Source organism: Vanderwaltozyma polyspora, genomic scaffold (genome assembly GCF_000150035.1).
Source record: "Vanderwaltozyma polyspora DSM 70294 KpolScaffold242 genomic scaffold, whole genome shotgun sequence".
Taxonomy (NCBI): domain Eukaryota; kingdom Fungi; phylum Ascomycota; class Saccharomycetes; order Saccharomycetales; family Saccharomycetaceae; genus Vanderwaltozyma; species Vanderwaltozyma polyspora.
The window spans coordinates 1-14,051 of NW_001834513.1; the positions used below are offsets into that span (position 1 = coordinate 1).

General features: G+C 33.7%; 9 protein-coding genes across 9 annotated transcripts; 5 read left to right on the plus strand and 4 right to left on the minus strand.

Annotated features, from left to right (window-relative positions):
• Nucleotides 1–760: 760 nt before the first annotated feature.
• Nucleotides 761–1,189, minus strand: POP7 (ribonuclease P/MRP protein subunit POP7; the record flags this gene model as incomplete). The annotated part of the gene is made up of 1 exon (XM_001642286.1): nucleotides 761–1,189. The coding sequence occupies one exon, from the start codon at nucleotides 1,187–1,189 to the stop codon at nucleotides 761–763; it is 429 nt and encodes a 142-aa protein (XP_001642336.1).
• A 568-nt stretch (nucleotides 1,190–1,757) lies between these two features.
• On the plus strand, nucleotides 1,758–2,495 carry DPC25 (Dpc25p; the record flags this gene model as incomplete). The annotated part of the gene is made up of 1 exon (XM_001642287.1): nucleotides 1,758–2,495. One exon carries the CDS (start codon nucleotides 1,758–1,760, stop codon nucleotides 2,493–2,495), a length of 738 nt encoding a protein of 245 aa, XP_001642337.1.
• Nucleotides 2,496–2,753: 258 nt separating this feature from the next.
• Kpol_242p3 (uncharacterized protein) lies at nucleotides 2,754–4,775 on the minus strand (the record flags this gene model as incomplete). The annotated part of the gene is made up of 1 exon (XM_001642288.1): nucleotides 2,754–4,775. One exon carries the CDS (start codon nucleotides 4,773–4,775, stop codon nucleotides 2,754–2,756), a length of 2,022 nt encoding a protein of 673 aa, XP_001642338.1.
• A 638-nt stretch (nucleotides 4,776–5,413) lies between these two features.
• On the minus strand, nucleotides 5,414–7,120 carry NPL4 (nuclear protein localization protein 4; the record flags this gene model as incomplete). The annotated part of the gene is made up of 1 exon (XM_001642289.1): nucleotides 5,414–7,120. The coding sequence occupies one exon, from the start codon at nucleotides 7,118–7,120 to the stop codon at nucleotides 5,414–5,416; it is 1,707 nt and encodes a 568-aa protein (XP_001642339.1).
• Nucleotides 7,121–7,558: 438 nt separating this feature from the next.
• SEC66 (Sec63 complex subunit SEC66) lies at nucleotides 7,559–8,155 on the plus strand (the record flags this gene model as incomplete). Its single annotated transcript, XM_001642290.1, has 1 exon — nucleotides 7,559–8,155. One exon carries the CDS (start codon nucleotides 7,559–7,561, stop codon nucleotides 8,153–8,155), a length of 597 nt encoding a protein of 198 aa, XP_001642340.1.
• Nucleotides 8,156–8,598: 443 nt separating this feature from the next.
• On the plus strand, nucleotides 8,599–9,567 carry ECM31 (3-methyl-2-oxobutanoate hydroxymethyltransferase; the record flags this gene model as incomplete). Its single annotated transcript, XM_001642291.1, has 1 exon — nucleotides 8,599–9,567. One exon carries the CDS (start codon nucleotides 8,599–8,601, stop codon nucleotides 9,565–9,567), a length of 969 nt encoding a protein of 322 aa, XP_001642341.1.
• Nucleotides 9,568–9,653: 86 nt separating this feature from the next.
• Nucleotides 9,654–11,048, minus strand: FMP30 (N-acetylphosphatidylethanolamine-hydrolyzing phospholipase D; the record flags this gene model as incomplete). Its single annotated transcript, XM_001642292.1, has 1 exon — nucleotides 9,654–11,048. One exon carries the CDS (start codon nucleotides 11,046–11,048, stop codon nucleotides 9,654–9,656), a length of 1,395 nt encoding a protein of 464 aa, XP_001642342.1.
• A 1,018-nt stretch (nucleotides 11,049–12,066) lies between these two features.
• ATG21 (Atg21p) lies at nucleotides 12,067–13,335 on the plus strand (the record flags this gene model as incomplete). Its single annotated transcript, XM_001642293.1, has 1 exon — nucleotides 12,067–13,335. The coding sequence occupies one exon, from the start codon at nucleotides 12,067–12,069 to the stop codon at nucleotides 13,333–13,335; it is 1,269 nt and encodes a 422-aa protein (XP_001642343.1).
• A 497-nt stretch (nucleotides 13,336–13,832) lies between these two features.
• Kpol_242p9 (uncharacterized protein) lies at nucleotides 13,833–14,051 on the plus strand (the record flags this gene model as incomplete). Its single annotated transcript, XM_001642294.1, has 1 exon — nucleotides 13,833–14,051. A coding segment is annotated over one exon (219 nt), but the record flags the coding sequence as incomplete, so codon positions are not given.

Genomic DNA, 14,051 nt, shown 5'->3' on the forward strand with positions numbered 1-14,051 from the left:
TCCCCCCAATTTTTCAAAAAAGAATGGAGGAGTTTCCCCTTTTGAAAAAAATAAAAAATTAACTTTAATTAGGGGGCCAAATCCACCGGAAATATTAAATTCAAGCCAATCTTAGATCGATTAGAATGCCAGGAATGGAATATTCTAAAATAAAATAAAAAGTGCGGTCAGTTTTTGGAACAATCGGTTATTTTAAAACCCGAATTCAGGAATTAGTAGAACTCCCCAATTAAAAATTTTACCCTATATATAGATATGATATGATATGGATAGGATATGGTAGGATATGATATGGTATGGTATGGTATCAGTAATGAATTTCTTAATCAATTAAAATAAAGAAAGAATGAATATTTTCCAAATCCGAGGAAGAAATGAAGGAATTAAAATACAGACACTAAGATTTTGACGATAGATGAATCCTTGAACGAGCTCTTAATTCAATTAGACAACCTATTAAACCATCAAAACAAAAAGCTAATAGATCAAATATTCAATAATTACATGTTCTTTATATTCGAAATCGATAATTTTTCATTATAAAACGTTTCGAAATTTTGATATTCGATATTTTGGGCTTAGTTTTCGGATGTAAGACGGGGGGAAAAGTAGAAAAACAAAGGGAGGGGATTGTGTGTTTCGTGCCATAATGATGTGCTTTTTTGTTGTTTCTGTGATTGTTATGTATGTATGTATAGGCAAATATTTGTATGGGAGTTAGTCATGTGATTTGGGGTGTTTTGAACAATGAGGTTATCGGTTATGGGTAGATATGCAGTTCAATACCTGGAACTGTACGCTTCTTCATTATAGTTTCTCTATCACTATCTTGCTCTTCATTGCCATCCTTATTCTCATCTTTATCTTTATCTTTAGCCTCATCTTCATCTTCAACTTCAACCTCATCAAGCACAGGAATGCTTTTTGTGAATATATCTACTTTTCTATTTTTATTCTCTTGGAAATGACAACCCAGTGATAACGTCTTTTCAATTGCTTTACCCATTCCCAATACTTTCACGTACGTTGCTCCATGTTTATCTAGAGTCTCCAGACATTTGGTGATTCTCTTCAATGCACTGACATATGGAGTTATGCTTTTCACATAGATCGTCGTCTTGATCTCCTTATGTGCCATCGTCTTAATACTAGGACATTTCCTTATCAATCTGTACCCTTTTTCTTGCATTCTGTATATAAATAATGTACCCTTGTGTGTGTGCGCTGTATGTATTGATCTCTCTCTCTCTGTGTCTCCCAACTCCTATAGATATGGCTTTAAATCTCTGTAAATTGAGAGCAATCTCTTTGTGGATATATTCACACAGGATATAACTGGATCCGATTCACACCAACACTTTTTAAATCAATACATCGACTACTTTTATCATCTTTGTCTTGATTTAACTCGTTCAAATTTCACTAGATTTTTCGTTACAAATTTCACATTTCCGGTCATCGATCTTTCTGTCCGAATATACCATGGTTTCTTACTACCACACAATCCGGACACTTTCTACCCCTTCACCTTTCCCCGTCATCCCTTTTGATTCATACTAATTCCAAATATCAACTTGGATGGATACATAAAAGAAATAATGATTCTTCGAGATATAACTAAGGGTGATCATATTTGACAAGAACTAAGTGTCAGTTCTTGATCTAGTTGGGTAGACTCATCGATTTTGTTTGTGTGTTCTCCTTCTTATACCCCTCCACCAGGGATTTATACAAGGGTTTTTGCAAAAAGAAGGAAGATGAGTATGATCAGGAATTTTAAATATGATAGATCAATACAGAAATTAGGTCAATTGTGCAACAGGAGGTCCTTTAGTGTTTCTTTTGGTAGATTCATGATCTTTGAAGGTAATTCTAGTGAGATTCAAGGGACTGCTGAAGAAAGAATGACGAAAGTTTTTGGTGGGAGATTAAAAGGTGAAGCTCCGGTTTCTACAAGTAGGATGTTAACTGGAGGTTATAAGGTTATTGCTGGTATCAAAGTTCCTTCAAAACCGGTGGCTCCTGATAACTGTTGCATGTCCGGTTGTGTAAATTGTGTTTGGGAACTTTACAATGATGACGTAAGGTTTTGGAGAGGTAAAAGGAAAGAAGCTGTTAAAAAAATTACAGGAACAAATGAAATTTGGCCTACTAATTGGGACCCTCCTTTGGCTTTGCTTGAAATGCGTAATCTTCCAGAACTTCTGAGAAAGGAAAAGTCGAGCCAACTGCAAGATTCGTTGAAATCTAATGTGAACACAGAGTCGCTGTTTCCTAAGAGACAATCTCCACTGCCTGCCAGTGTTTTGGCGGCAAAGAAAAGACATCAGTTGGAAAGGTTGCATAGCAAAGAAAAAAAATTATACCTAGAGCAAGATGATGGCTGGAATGATATTCCTGTTTATATAAAAGTCTTCTCGGAGTTTGAAAGGCAAAACAAATTAAAAAAGCAGAAGAAAAAACTGGAGAACTTAAAACAAGAAATTACCATGTAAATATTTCATGTCATTGATCCATTGATTGGAACATTAAATGTAAAATTAACAAAATAACTTAATATTTATTATCCATTTGCATGTATATATATATTCCATATTCGCAATCCTTTAAAAATTTTGTAGAATACAATTCTACTTGAATTTAAAATTGGCATAGAACTCTAAAAAGTAAACAGGTAGAATTATTTACTGAATGATATATTTTTGATATATAACTTTTATCTAGTACAACAATAATCAATTTGCTACATTGCGTTACGACATTTCTACGTCAGCATCGTCACCGGCATCTTCTGATGACTGATTCTGCTTAGCTTTTGCAAGTTTCCTTTTCTTCTCTTCATCTTCAAGATATCTAGTCTTGATTATATTTCCCATAGAGGCTAATTCTTCATATTTAGAAACGTATTCACTTTTAGTTGTATCGTACCCTTCATCATATAGCCAATCTTCAGATTTGGTAAGCATGTCATTAAGTTTAGCCTTCTCATTACTAGATGCAAATGGAGCATAGTCTCCTTCTAATTTCGAACGTAAGGAATAGATGTATTCTTCTAATTCATTCTTACGTTCAATTGTTTCTGCGATTAACTTATCCTGAGCTATCAATTCATTTTCTAATTCAATATATTCATTTAGTTTACTGGTAGGTAGACCAAAAGTACGAGCTTTAATCGATAATTTATCCTTCTTAACTGTCTTGATAACTTCTTTAAACTCTTGTTCTGCATCTTCTGGTGCATCTTCTGGTAAAGGAATTGGCTCTTCGACAGTGACATCTTCTAAAGTATGCGCTTCTTCAATAGTATGGAACCCCGATGGATCACATCTCAATTTTATCTTTACTGGGACTAACTCAGCACCCTTTGGTAGTTTAACACCCTTAAGTTCCCATTTAGCAATCGTTGATTGACCACTGGTAGGTACACTTCCCTTATTGGTGTATTTTGCCTTCATATGGAAATTCCCTGTACGATGTAATGTAATCATCTTAGTGGATGGATAATAAGAATTAGCTGGGAAAACTTCTAAATGGTCTTCATCTTCACCTTGTTTATCCCAGTAGTAAGAAACAGAAACTGGATGGATATCTTCAAATTTGAATGGTCTTACCCTTAAAATTGGAGAATGTATAGCACAAATAAATGCAGCACCTTTTGCGACAGCTTCATCTTGATTTAACGTAGTGGATAATTGTTTATCAAATGCCTTTGAAATAGAGTCTTTTATAGCTGGAATACGAGTCGTACCACCGATCATCTCTACAAAGTCAATGTCATCAAGGGTTAGCTTTGCTTGATTCAGTGCCCTAGTAATTGGGCTATTGATACGGTTTAATAAAGGTTGTGCTAATTCTTCCAATTCTTCTCTTGTCATTTGGGAAGAGACATCGATATCATTCATAACAGATTCGACATTAAACACAGCTGTTGTATTTGCGGACAAGACTTTTTTCAATTTTTCTGCCGCTGTTAAAACTCTATTATAAGCCTTTGGATTTGATCTAATATCAATCTCATATTTGTCCTTAAACTCATCTGCAAAATGTTCAGTAATTGCATGGTCAAAGTCTCTGCCACCAAAATGTTTATCAAATGCAGTACCAACTATTCTACATTCACCATTTTTAAATTTAGCGATAGAACAAGTATATGTAGAATGGCCAATATCAATGAATGCTACAACTCTTGGAGGTTCTTCAGCCTCAGGAAGATCGGTTTTAAAGACACCATATGAGACAGCAGCAGCAGTGGTATCAGTAACAATTCTAACAGGGTTCAAATTAGCAATTTTAGCAGCATCTGCCATTGCATAACGTTGTTCTTCATTGTACCAAGAAGGTACTGATATACAAATATCAGTGATTTCTGATTTAGTTTCATCTTCGACTATTTGTTTCGATTTCCCAATGAACATAGCAGCAATTTGAGTAGCTGTAAAAACCTTTTCATCACCATTTAAATTAACCTTAACACCAACTTTCCCATCCTTTAGCTTAACCAAACTTGAATTAAAAAACTTTGATTCAATTGCAAAATCTGGATCATCGTAATTCATTCCAATGATCCTTTTCAAATTGTCAACAGTATTCTTAATATTTGAAGTCTGTTTTGTCTTACCAGACTCTCCTAAGTATCTATTCCTCTCACCAAATCCCACAATTGTAGGAGTTGAACGATTAGAAACCTCATTGACAACAACATCAATGCCCCTATTCCTAGCAACTGCTAGAACAGAACTACTATTACCAAAATCTAAACCGTAAGGTGTACTCATTCTGATCAATCAATCAATTATTTCTTACAAACCAATATCTTTTCTAAAATATCTATCCAAAATTACAGGCACAGTAAGATATCTTAGTCACTTGCTGTCATACCCACTTTAGCCCTTAAAATACCAAATTTGAACTAAGATATAAACCAATTTGCTTTTATATATAGCATTCTGCCATCACTTGATATGTCAACTACTACGACCTCCTTTACAATATCAATTCCAATCCAAACATCAACATCAACATCATCTAGCCAACCCCCCTTGGTGTTCATCAGTTGGATGATATCATATCTCTCCTCAACTCGAATAACCCTCGCAGTCTTTCAAAAACAGAGAAACCTAACTCGTAAATGAGGTTTAGTTCGTTTCGAATTAACAACTTTCATTGAATTTAAGAGGGTTAATAAACTCTAGAGGTTATTTCGATTCGAAAGTTCTCGAACTTACTAGATCCTTTTATTGATTTGAAGTGTATTTGTATTTCTTATAGAATTAAGCCTTTCTTAATTATTATACTATGTGTGTACTATATAATATGATATGATATGTTTTTTGATATGATATAATATAAAGATATTATGGAAAAAAGTTGAAAGTAGAGAGTAGTGGTGATGGTGATGGTGATGGTATTGTCATTATATCATTTCCATGATTAGCACTAGACTGTTAAATGACTCGGTAGTTGTTAATTGGATTAAAGGCTGTTCCCAGTTTTCTGAAATTGCTGAAGTTATTAGTAATGACCAATCCTTTTCATTGAATATTTCTAATGACTTGATGTATAATAGGAGATGGAAGTTCGAAATTTTTTCATGTAATAGATTATAATCACCTCCAGTTGCTGCACTGTATAGATAGTTTTTCAATTCTTGGTAATCTTGTGATAATCCCATTGCTTGTCTGTTTGCCCAAGGGAATCCACCAGTTGAATGGAATTTTATTTGATTCTTGGAGTCTTCTGTAATGAAACCGTGTGTCAATGATACTAATAGATAGTCGACTGGGAATGCAGGTTTGGCATTTTCTTTCACTGTTAGTCCATATTCATTAGTCTTCATGTAGAAAATTTCAGGAACGTATACTTCTTCGTTAGTTTCGTTAATGTAAGCCATTGATGGATGTGTTGAGCCACTGATCATTTTAGCGTCAACTAATGCTTCAGCTTCAATGGAGACTTGGTAACTTGTTATATCAATTTCACTATCAAGGTTACCAGAAACTACACAGGTGACAAACTTTGATGAAAATTTACCTTGTTCACTAAATCTACTTGCATTTGGAAATGCCAATTGATGTTTAGCGGCCATGATTATCTCTAAAGATGATAAAAAGAAAGAATCTTTATGTCTCTTGCAGAAAACTGTACCATTACCATTACCAGTATCAGTCAAATCAGAAAATATTAAACCAACCCTTAATAACCCCATGCTCATTGCTATTTGATCTACTTTTTGCATTTCCTCCTCTACTTGCTCTAAATCCATTGTCAACCCATCTTGTTCGTCATGTTGAGGTGGTTCATAGATTGCATGCACTACAGCTTTCACACCCAATGGTGTAGAATCGTATTTCTCGTAACTACCATATAAATAACCAAATCTTTGCATACCTGTTGCCCTCCAAGATTCGATAAATTGATTGATCAAATCACTCTGTTGGATCTCAACATGATCGACCATCCTGAACTCCTGTTGTTGAAGAGTTATCGCAGATGGCTGACACTTAGAACAAATACCTCGAGGCCAAGGTTCATGTCCATTGTTACAACGCTTGTTGATTTTATAATCTGGTTGTGATAAAGGTGGAATATACGAACTACCACTAGATTTCTTGTTCGTTGCTTCATTTAGTTTCTTCAAATAAGAATGGAAAGAGATATGTTTCAACTTGTTTTCCGCATGATATTCTTTATCCCATGGGGGCAATGGTGAACAATATTCACACATCCCCTTGTCACCATGCTTACAAAGAGAAGATCTAGTTCTCTTGATCAACCCATCTTCTTTCTCCAACAATACATCAACAGGCAATTCACTGATAACAGCTGATCCAGCACCCACAGCATTTACAGGAACACTCTGGCCTTCATTAGAACCACTTGAATCAGAATATTCAATGTAAACGATATCACCATGTTTCAACCCCATTTCTTCCACAGATCTACCAGCAATATTAGAAACCGGTTCCTTAGCACTCCCTGGGTCATTACCGACAACAACGGTCCCTGGATCAACATTTAACCCAACCTCTTTCACCCAGTTCTCAACAACATCACCAAATAGATCAGTAGCCTCGCAGGATACCCTATTCATCCCAATTTTTGACCTAAACCTTAACAACATTTCTCAAAAATTTAACAATTCCCTTCTCACTCCCCATAAAACAAAACTAACCCAATAGGAAATACAAATATAATATTTCAATTTAAGCAATTCCAATGAATCAATTGTCTCTCTCTTGTCCTAAAGCATAAACCAGAATTCATTCATTCATCTCATCTTTTTATTATATACAATTACCAAATAATTCTTGATATTTTAAAGCCTTTAAAATATTTAAAATTAAAGAAACAGACAGGTATTGAAAAAAATTAGTTACAACTTTAGAAGCAAAAAAGAGATTGAATTCGGTAGAGTTAAGGGCTATAGAAGGATAGAGTATATTCTTTATTATCTAATCAGTTGGTTGTTTAAGAGGTTGTGTTTATTTGGAATCTTTACCTTCTTTTTGAATTAATTTTGAATAATTTTTGTTTTTCAGTTCATTCAATCTAGTTAGAGATGTCTCAATCTGAAGGAAGTTCATTTTATACAACCGTTGACGTTGAAACTAAACTTGTTTCTGTTTATACACCATTGATTTATGGATCTTTGTTGATTTTGTCATTGATTATATTTGGTTCTCAGTATAGAAAGAAACAGATCAAGGAATTGAGTGAGCTTAAGTCTATTTTTGATGAGAATGAAGCAAGAGATTTATATTATGAATTGAAGTCGAAACGTGAGGAAGATAATATACATGAGAAGGTTATTAAGGCAGCTTTGTTGAATAGAGGTGCTGAGGCTGTGAGACGTTCTATCAAGTTGAAGGAGTTGTCTACTCAAATTGAAATTATCTATAAAAACGGTGGAATTGGTGATGATTATTGGAAACGTTTCCAAAATGAAGTGAAGTTAGTGGATTTGGAGTTCAAGGAAACTTTACAAGAGGCAGAGATGTTGCAGCCAGGTTGGGTTCAACTGTTTGTGGCGTTGTCAAAGGAAATCTGTTTTAACCAAGCTCTTTCCAGACGTTACGACTCGATCGCTAGACGTACTGAAACCTGCATTAAAGAATGGAACTTGAAATTAGATGATAATGGAAGATTGATAGAGTAATGTTATCATCTATACATCTGACTAAAGTGTTGAGTTGTTAAATCAAATAAAATTAATTTCTAATCTATCAAGGGTCCTCCTATTTTGTATAGTATACAGGTATATATAAGTACAAATGATATATCTTTTCTGTAACGAGTGCTCTCTTGGAAGGTGTTTTTATTTAGATATACTATTAGTAATGAGAAATGGGCACTATCATATGCTAGATACACTCGTCATCGAGAGGAATATCACCTCTCTTTAGATACTGGTATCTCATGTTAGACCATTGTCTCTTGATTCCATTGTTACATGCTGCATCGATATAAAAAATTAGTTGAAGTTTCAGATCTATATAAAGCAACTTATCAAGTATCTGTAGTAGGTATGGATATAAACAGGAACAAGTCAAACGCTAGCTTCTATGTATCATTGGATATAAGTGTCAGTTTAGTTTCGTAATGTTATCGTATGTTTTTAGGAACCCTTCAAGGTGTCTTATTGATAAAGTCATCCCTTTAAGAGCACTCAATCGCTATTCTACTCATGTGTTAGATGCTGCTAAGAGGAAAAGTATTCTAGACCTTAATAAGAAGTATTTGGCTTGTGAACCTCTATCTATGTGCACTGCTTATGATTATATAACTGCAAGTTGGGCTCAAAAATCTAACTGTGATATGATTCTTATTGGTGATTCATTGGCGATGACTTCACTAGGGTATAAATCAACTACAGATCTTCCATTCGATGAGTTTAAGTACCATGTCAAATCTGTATGCAGAGCTGAAGGTTCATCATTAGTGGTTGCTGATATGCCATTTGGTAGTTACGAGACTAGTCATGAAGTTGCCATTTCGAATGCACTACAATTATTAAAGCTTGACAGTAATGTAGCTTCTCTTAAGATAGAAGTTGGTATGCATACTAAGGATAAGTATACCATAAATCTGGTAAAAGAGATGTGCTCGAGAGGGATACCCATTATGGGTCATATTGGATTGACTCCTCAGAGGTCCCATTCGTTAGGAGGGTTTAGAGTTCAAGGTAATAAATCATATAAAGAAATCAAAGAACTGTTAGAAACGGCTCTAGTCTTACAAGATGCAGGTTGTTGGGCACTTGTGCTTGAGTGTATTCCTCAAAAGGTTGCTGGATATATAACATCTAAGTTAAATATACCAACAATCGGTATAGGTGCAGGGACTCAAACTAGTGGACAAGTTCTGGTCATGTCTGATATGTTAGGAATGTTGCCAGGAGGAGTTCCCAAATTTGTTAAACAGTATTCTAGTATACACAGAGTTGCCTCAGATTCTATTTCAAAATATATCGATGAAGTAGAAAGTGGGAAATTCCCATCAAATGATACCCATACTTTTAAGATAAAGAACGAGATATGGGAAGAATTTATAAATCATGAACAAAGTTAAAAGAATAATAATTGATGACAATTGACAATATAAATATATATTAATAAGATACTTTTCATGTAAATATTTTTAGTATTATGTACAAGTTATTTTATGTGCTCAGTTTTACCTAATTCAGGACAATGACAGTTATCCTTTATGCCTTTCCACTCTGCCAGCAGTTCCAAACGTTCTTTTGGTTCTCTAAAGTATTCTCCACTAAGAACAAAGGTTCCCCAATGGACACCCAAAACATGTTTTGCCTCGAGATCCTCCATGATTTTTATGACTTCACTTGGATCAATGTGTCTTGGCTTTTGGTGCCATTCAGGGCAATACTGACCACATGGTAATATTGCTAATCTACAACCGCTTCCAAATTTTCTCTTTATTCTGGAATAAAGGTCACTCACATATCCTGTGTCACCAGCATGGAAAAGAATTGGTTCATTGTTATGGCTCAATAAAAATGAACACCAAAGCGAGTGGTTTATATCTGTCAGTCCTCGTCCTGACCAGTGCATTGCCGGTGTACATGATATATGATAAATTTCGTTACCTTTTTCTAACTCACAAGTTTCCCACCAAGATAATTCAATAAAATTGGAAACATCAAACCTTTTTAAATAATGAGACATACCTTTTGGAACAATCCATAGGACATCTGTATTTCTCCATTTCTCAATACTAGCTGCATCTAAATGATCTGGATGATTATGTGAAACTACTATTACATCAGGTTCAGGAACTTCATCTATTTGACATGGCTGTTCTGTTATTCTTTTTGGTCCAAATGTTTCATCAACAAGGTAATCACTAAATAATGGATCCGTCAGTATCTTAAGTCCATTGTATAAGATATAATTACATGACTGTCCTAGCCATGTTGTATAGATTGGGATATTTTTATTTCCCTGAAATCCAATGTTACGGTTTTGCACCTCATTTCCCTCTAATATCTTAGAAACTACAACTTTATTTTCTGATTTTTCATAGACTAGTCTTATTCCTTTTTGCAACCAGTCAGGTTTATGTATTGGCATCAATTCATCCATATCTTCCTTATTATTGGGTATCCCACCTCTGTTCCTTTGGAATAATTCCACAATTCTGTTGAAAAAGAATTCTTGTACAGTTTGTATTCTATATTCATCGAATGGATTCTCGAATCGACCAAGAACTTTTAAAGGAGAATACTTCACCAGCGTCCCCTCATTTGACTCTTGACCTTCTTCCATAAAGTGTACAATATCTTGTCTCATAGCAATTTCCTCTGAAGATGCACCTATCACCCAAACAGCATAACCTGTATATGATAATACTGCAGCAATCCCTAAATTAGTTAAGAACCTCTTTGATCTTAAAAGAATTCTACCTTTAGGCTTAGGGTTCTTACTACTAAAATTCCTGATGACATTTGCTTTCAATACACCATTTATAACTAGTCTTCTAGATCCAGAGAATACACCATTATACAATGTCCACAATTTTCCAGTATACATTTCAATGTATCTCAATTGATTCCTTCAGCTGTTATCTATTCAATTCAATTGATTGCTCCAATTGCAGTACTTCAGGTACAATGCTTTTAAAAATCAATGCTCCTTTAAAGCTGTAATTAATTTGAAATATCAGGTCAATTCCTAATGGAAACGCCTACTAGAGACCCTACTGAACTCGATGGGTTCTTAAAGTCAAACACTAATATAAATATTACACTGTAATAACCTTTTAAGTCAACAATGCCTCGAATGAAAGTAACAATTTCTTACAGTGATTATTATTATTAGTATAAGGTGCTATAAATTTACCGAAAAGCCATTAGTAATGATGATAATGATCTGAAGAAACTGTGATGATATGAATAAACAGGATTGACTCCATCTATGAAAGCATAAGTTTCAATATTCAATCCATACAGTTTAGTTACTAATTAATTTCAATTCGAATCTCATTTACCATAAGGTAGCCCCCCTTGTAATGACCAGTTTCTAAAACTTTTCTAGTTGAAATAAAATCTAATATAACCTTGGAAGAAAACGTAATGAAAGTATATCAAAAGGATTGCATATCTTTTCAATGTGATTCAGAATATATTGCTACATCCCACTGATGTTAATTGATTGGCTATTGTACACCATTCTATAGTGTCATATTATCTTGTTAGATCGATGGGTTTAATATCAATAAATGAAGCCGGCATCTTTAAACTAAAGGATAGTTCTAACAATCAAATTAAGCTAAAATCCATAACTTAAATAAAACTAGCAGTTACTAATCCATCCCAGTTAGTCCAATATATACCAACAATTCATTTCAAGTAAACTTCTTTGTTCTTTCATCTATACTGCTTTTATACTTAAAGGATCCTTTCATTCTTATAAGGCATCCCATCCATCGATAAATTTAATAGAAGCCAAAATCCTATAAAAGGTTAATTCGATTTAGTTAACTTAACTGGTTGATTAAGTAGTAAAGACATCAAAGTAACAAGGTCTATTGGTGATTGGTTGGTTCAAGATGGGGTTGTCAAGGTTTAATCAAGATGCTACATGTTTTGTAACTAGTTCTGAGGGAAATTCTGTTACTATATATAACTGTGATCCATTTGGGAAGTGTTTTGAAATGGTTGATGAAGACACTCAGAATATAGGTGATGATGATGCTAGAGGTGATGATAATAGTGGTGGTGATGATGATCTTTTAGTTGAGATGTTATTTTCTACTAATTTGGTGGCTATTGTTCATAGAAAACAGGGGATTCTTAAATCTAAAAAATTAAAGATAGTTAATATTAAGAGGAAGACAATTATTTGTGAATTATCGTTTCCTCATCCAATTCAAGATGTTGTTATGAATCGTAAACGTGTCTGTGTATTGCTTAATAGTGATCAGATTCATATTTATGATATTTCATGTATGAAACACTTACACACAATTGATATTTGGGATAGTCAAGTTAAGAGCATTACAGGGCAGGGAGTAGATTCTCTTTCTAATTCAGGTACAAGCAATATGACAAGTTTGAGGGAAAGATCAAGTACATTTTCCAAGTCTATTAGTCCAAAAATATGTTTGAGTAATGATGACAGAAGCATTTTAGCTTTCAATTGTTATAGTACTTCTTCTAAATCAGTCATTCTTAATGACGTAGTTATTTTTGATGCTTTGAATATCTCTCCTCTTAATTATATCAACTCAGTTCACAAGGGTAATGTTGCTTCTCTGGCAATTAGTCCAGATGGTAAATTCATCGCTACCGCTTCAGAAAAGGGTACACTAGTGAGAATATTCAATACAGGCGCTGAAACAGAAAGTGAATTATTAACACCCTTATTATATGAATTTAGACGTGGCAATAGACCCTGTAATATCAATCAATTGACCTTTAACAGTGATTCTACTTTACTTGGGTGTGTAGGTGATTCTGACACTATTCACATTTTCAAATTAGATTCAACAAGCAGGTTATTATCCATGTCAGTAAATTCAGAGGACAATTCACACATAACAAGTGAGGATATTAAAGCATTAAGGAAAGATCCAAATTCAAAACAATTTACAAAATTAATATCAAAAACAATTAAAAAATCAATTCCAAGTCAAGCATTACGTCGTGATTTCGCTCATATAACTATCAAAAATACGAAGACTAAACACATACTAGGATTCCCAAAAGAATTCATGAACCAAGTATACGTTTTAAGTAACGATGGTTCCTTCTTTATCTATTCTTTACCATCAACTTCTGGGTCTTGTGTCTTATCCAAACAGAACGACTTTAAATAGATAAACTATATAAAATAATTATTGTATATTCACGTAAAATGACAGTATGTGATAGATGTTAATGTACATTTCTTCAATTATATAATTTCCACCAACCTCTGAATTGTAATTAATTATAATGATAGTTGATGTTTTTAAACCAAATACATTTGATCTCAAACACATCCCTTTATGTTTAGTTGTCCCAACATCAATTTTATTAATTATGATAAAGCAATCCATATTTAAAATTAAGAACAAATTATTAAACAGAAAACCCCAAATCATTGGACGTTTTGAAGCTGATAAAGCCAATATCTGGTCTCTTATAAAGAGAATTCCATATTTACGAGTTGATATTCGATTGTTGAAATAGATCCAGGGATTATTTTGCTATTTTATGGCCAATTTAATTAGGAATATACATATATTTTATGGTCTTACAATACATTGAAATTTGAATTAATTTATATATCTTTATTGATACAAGAATTCATCAGAAATAGAGAATTATATCAATGGTACTGTGTAGGATTATTGGAAAGAGATTTGTGAATACTGTTCATAAGAGATCTCTTTTGGCTGAATTAAAGGAAAGAGGATTGATTTCTCAAATATCACAACCTGAATCCTTATTAAATAAAGCTCTGCAAGATGGTAAAAGAGTAAAACTATATTGTGGAGCAGATCCCACTGCTAGATCTTTGCATTTGGGAAACTTAGTTCCATTAATGATA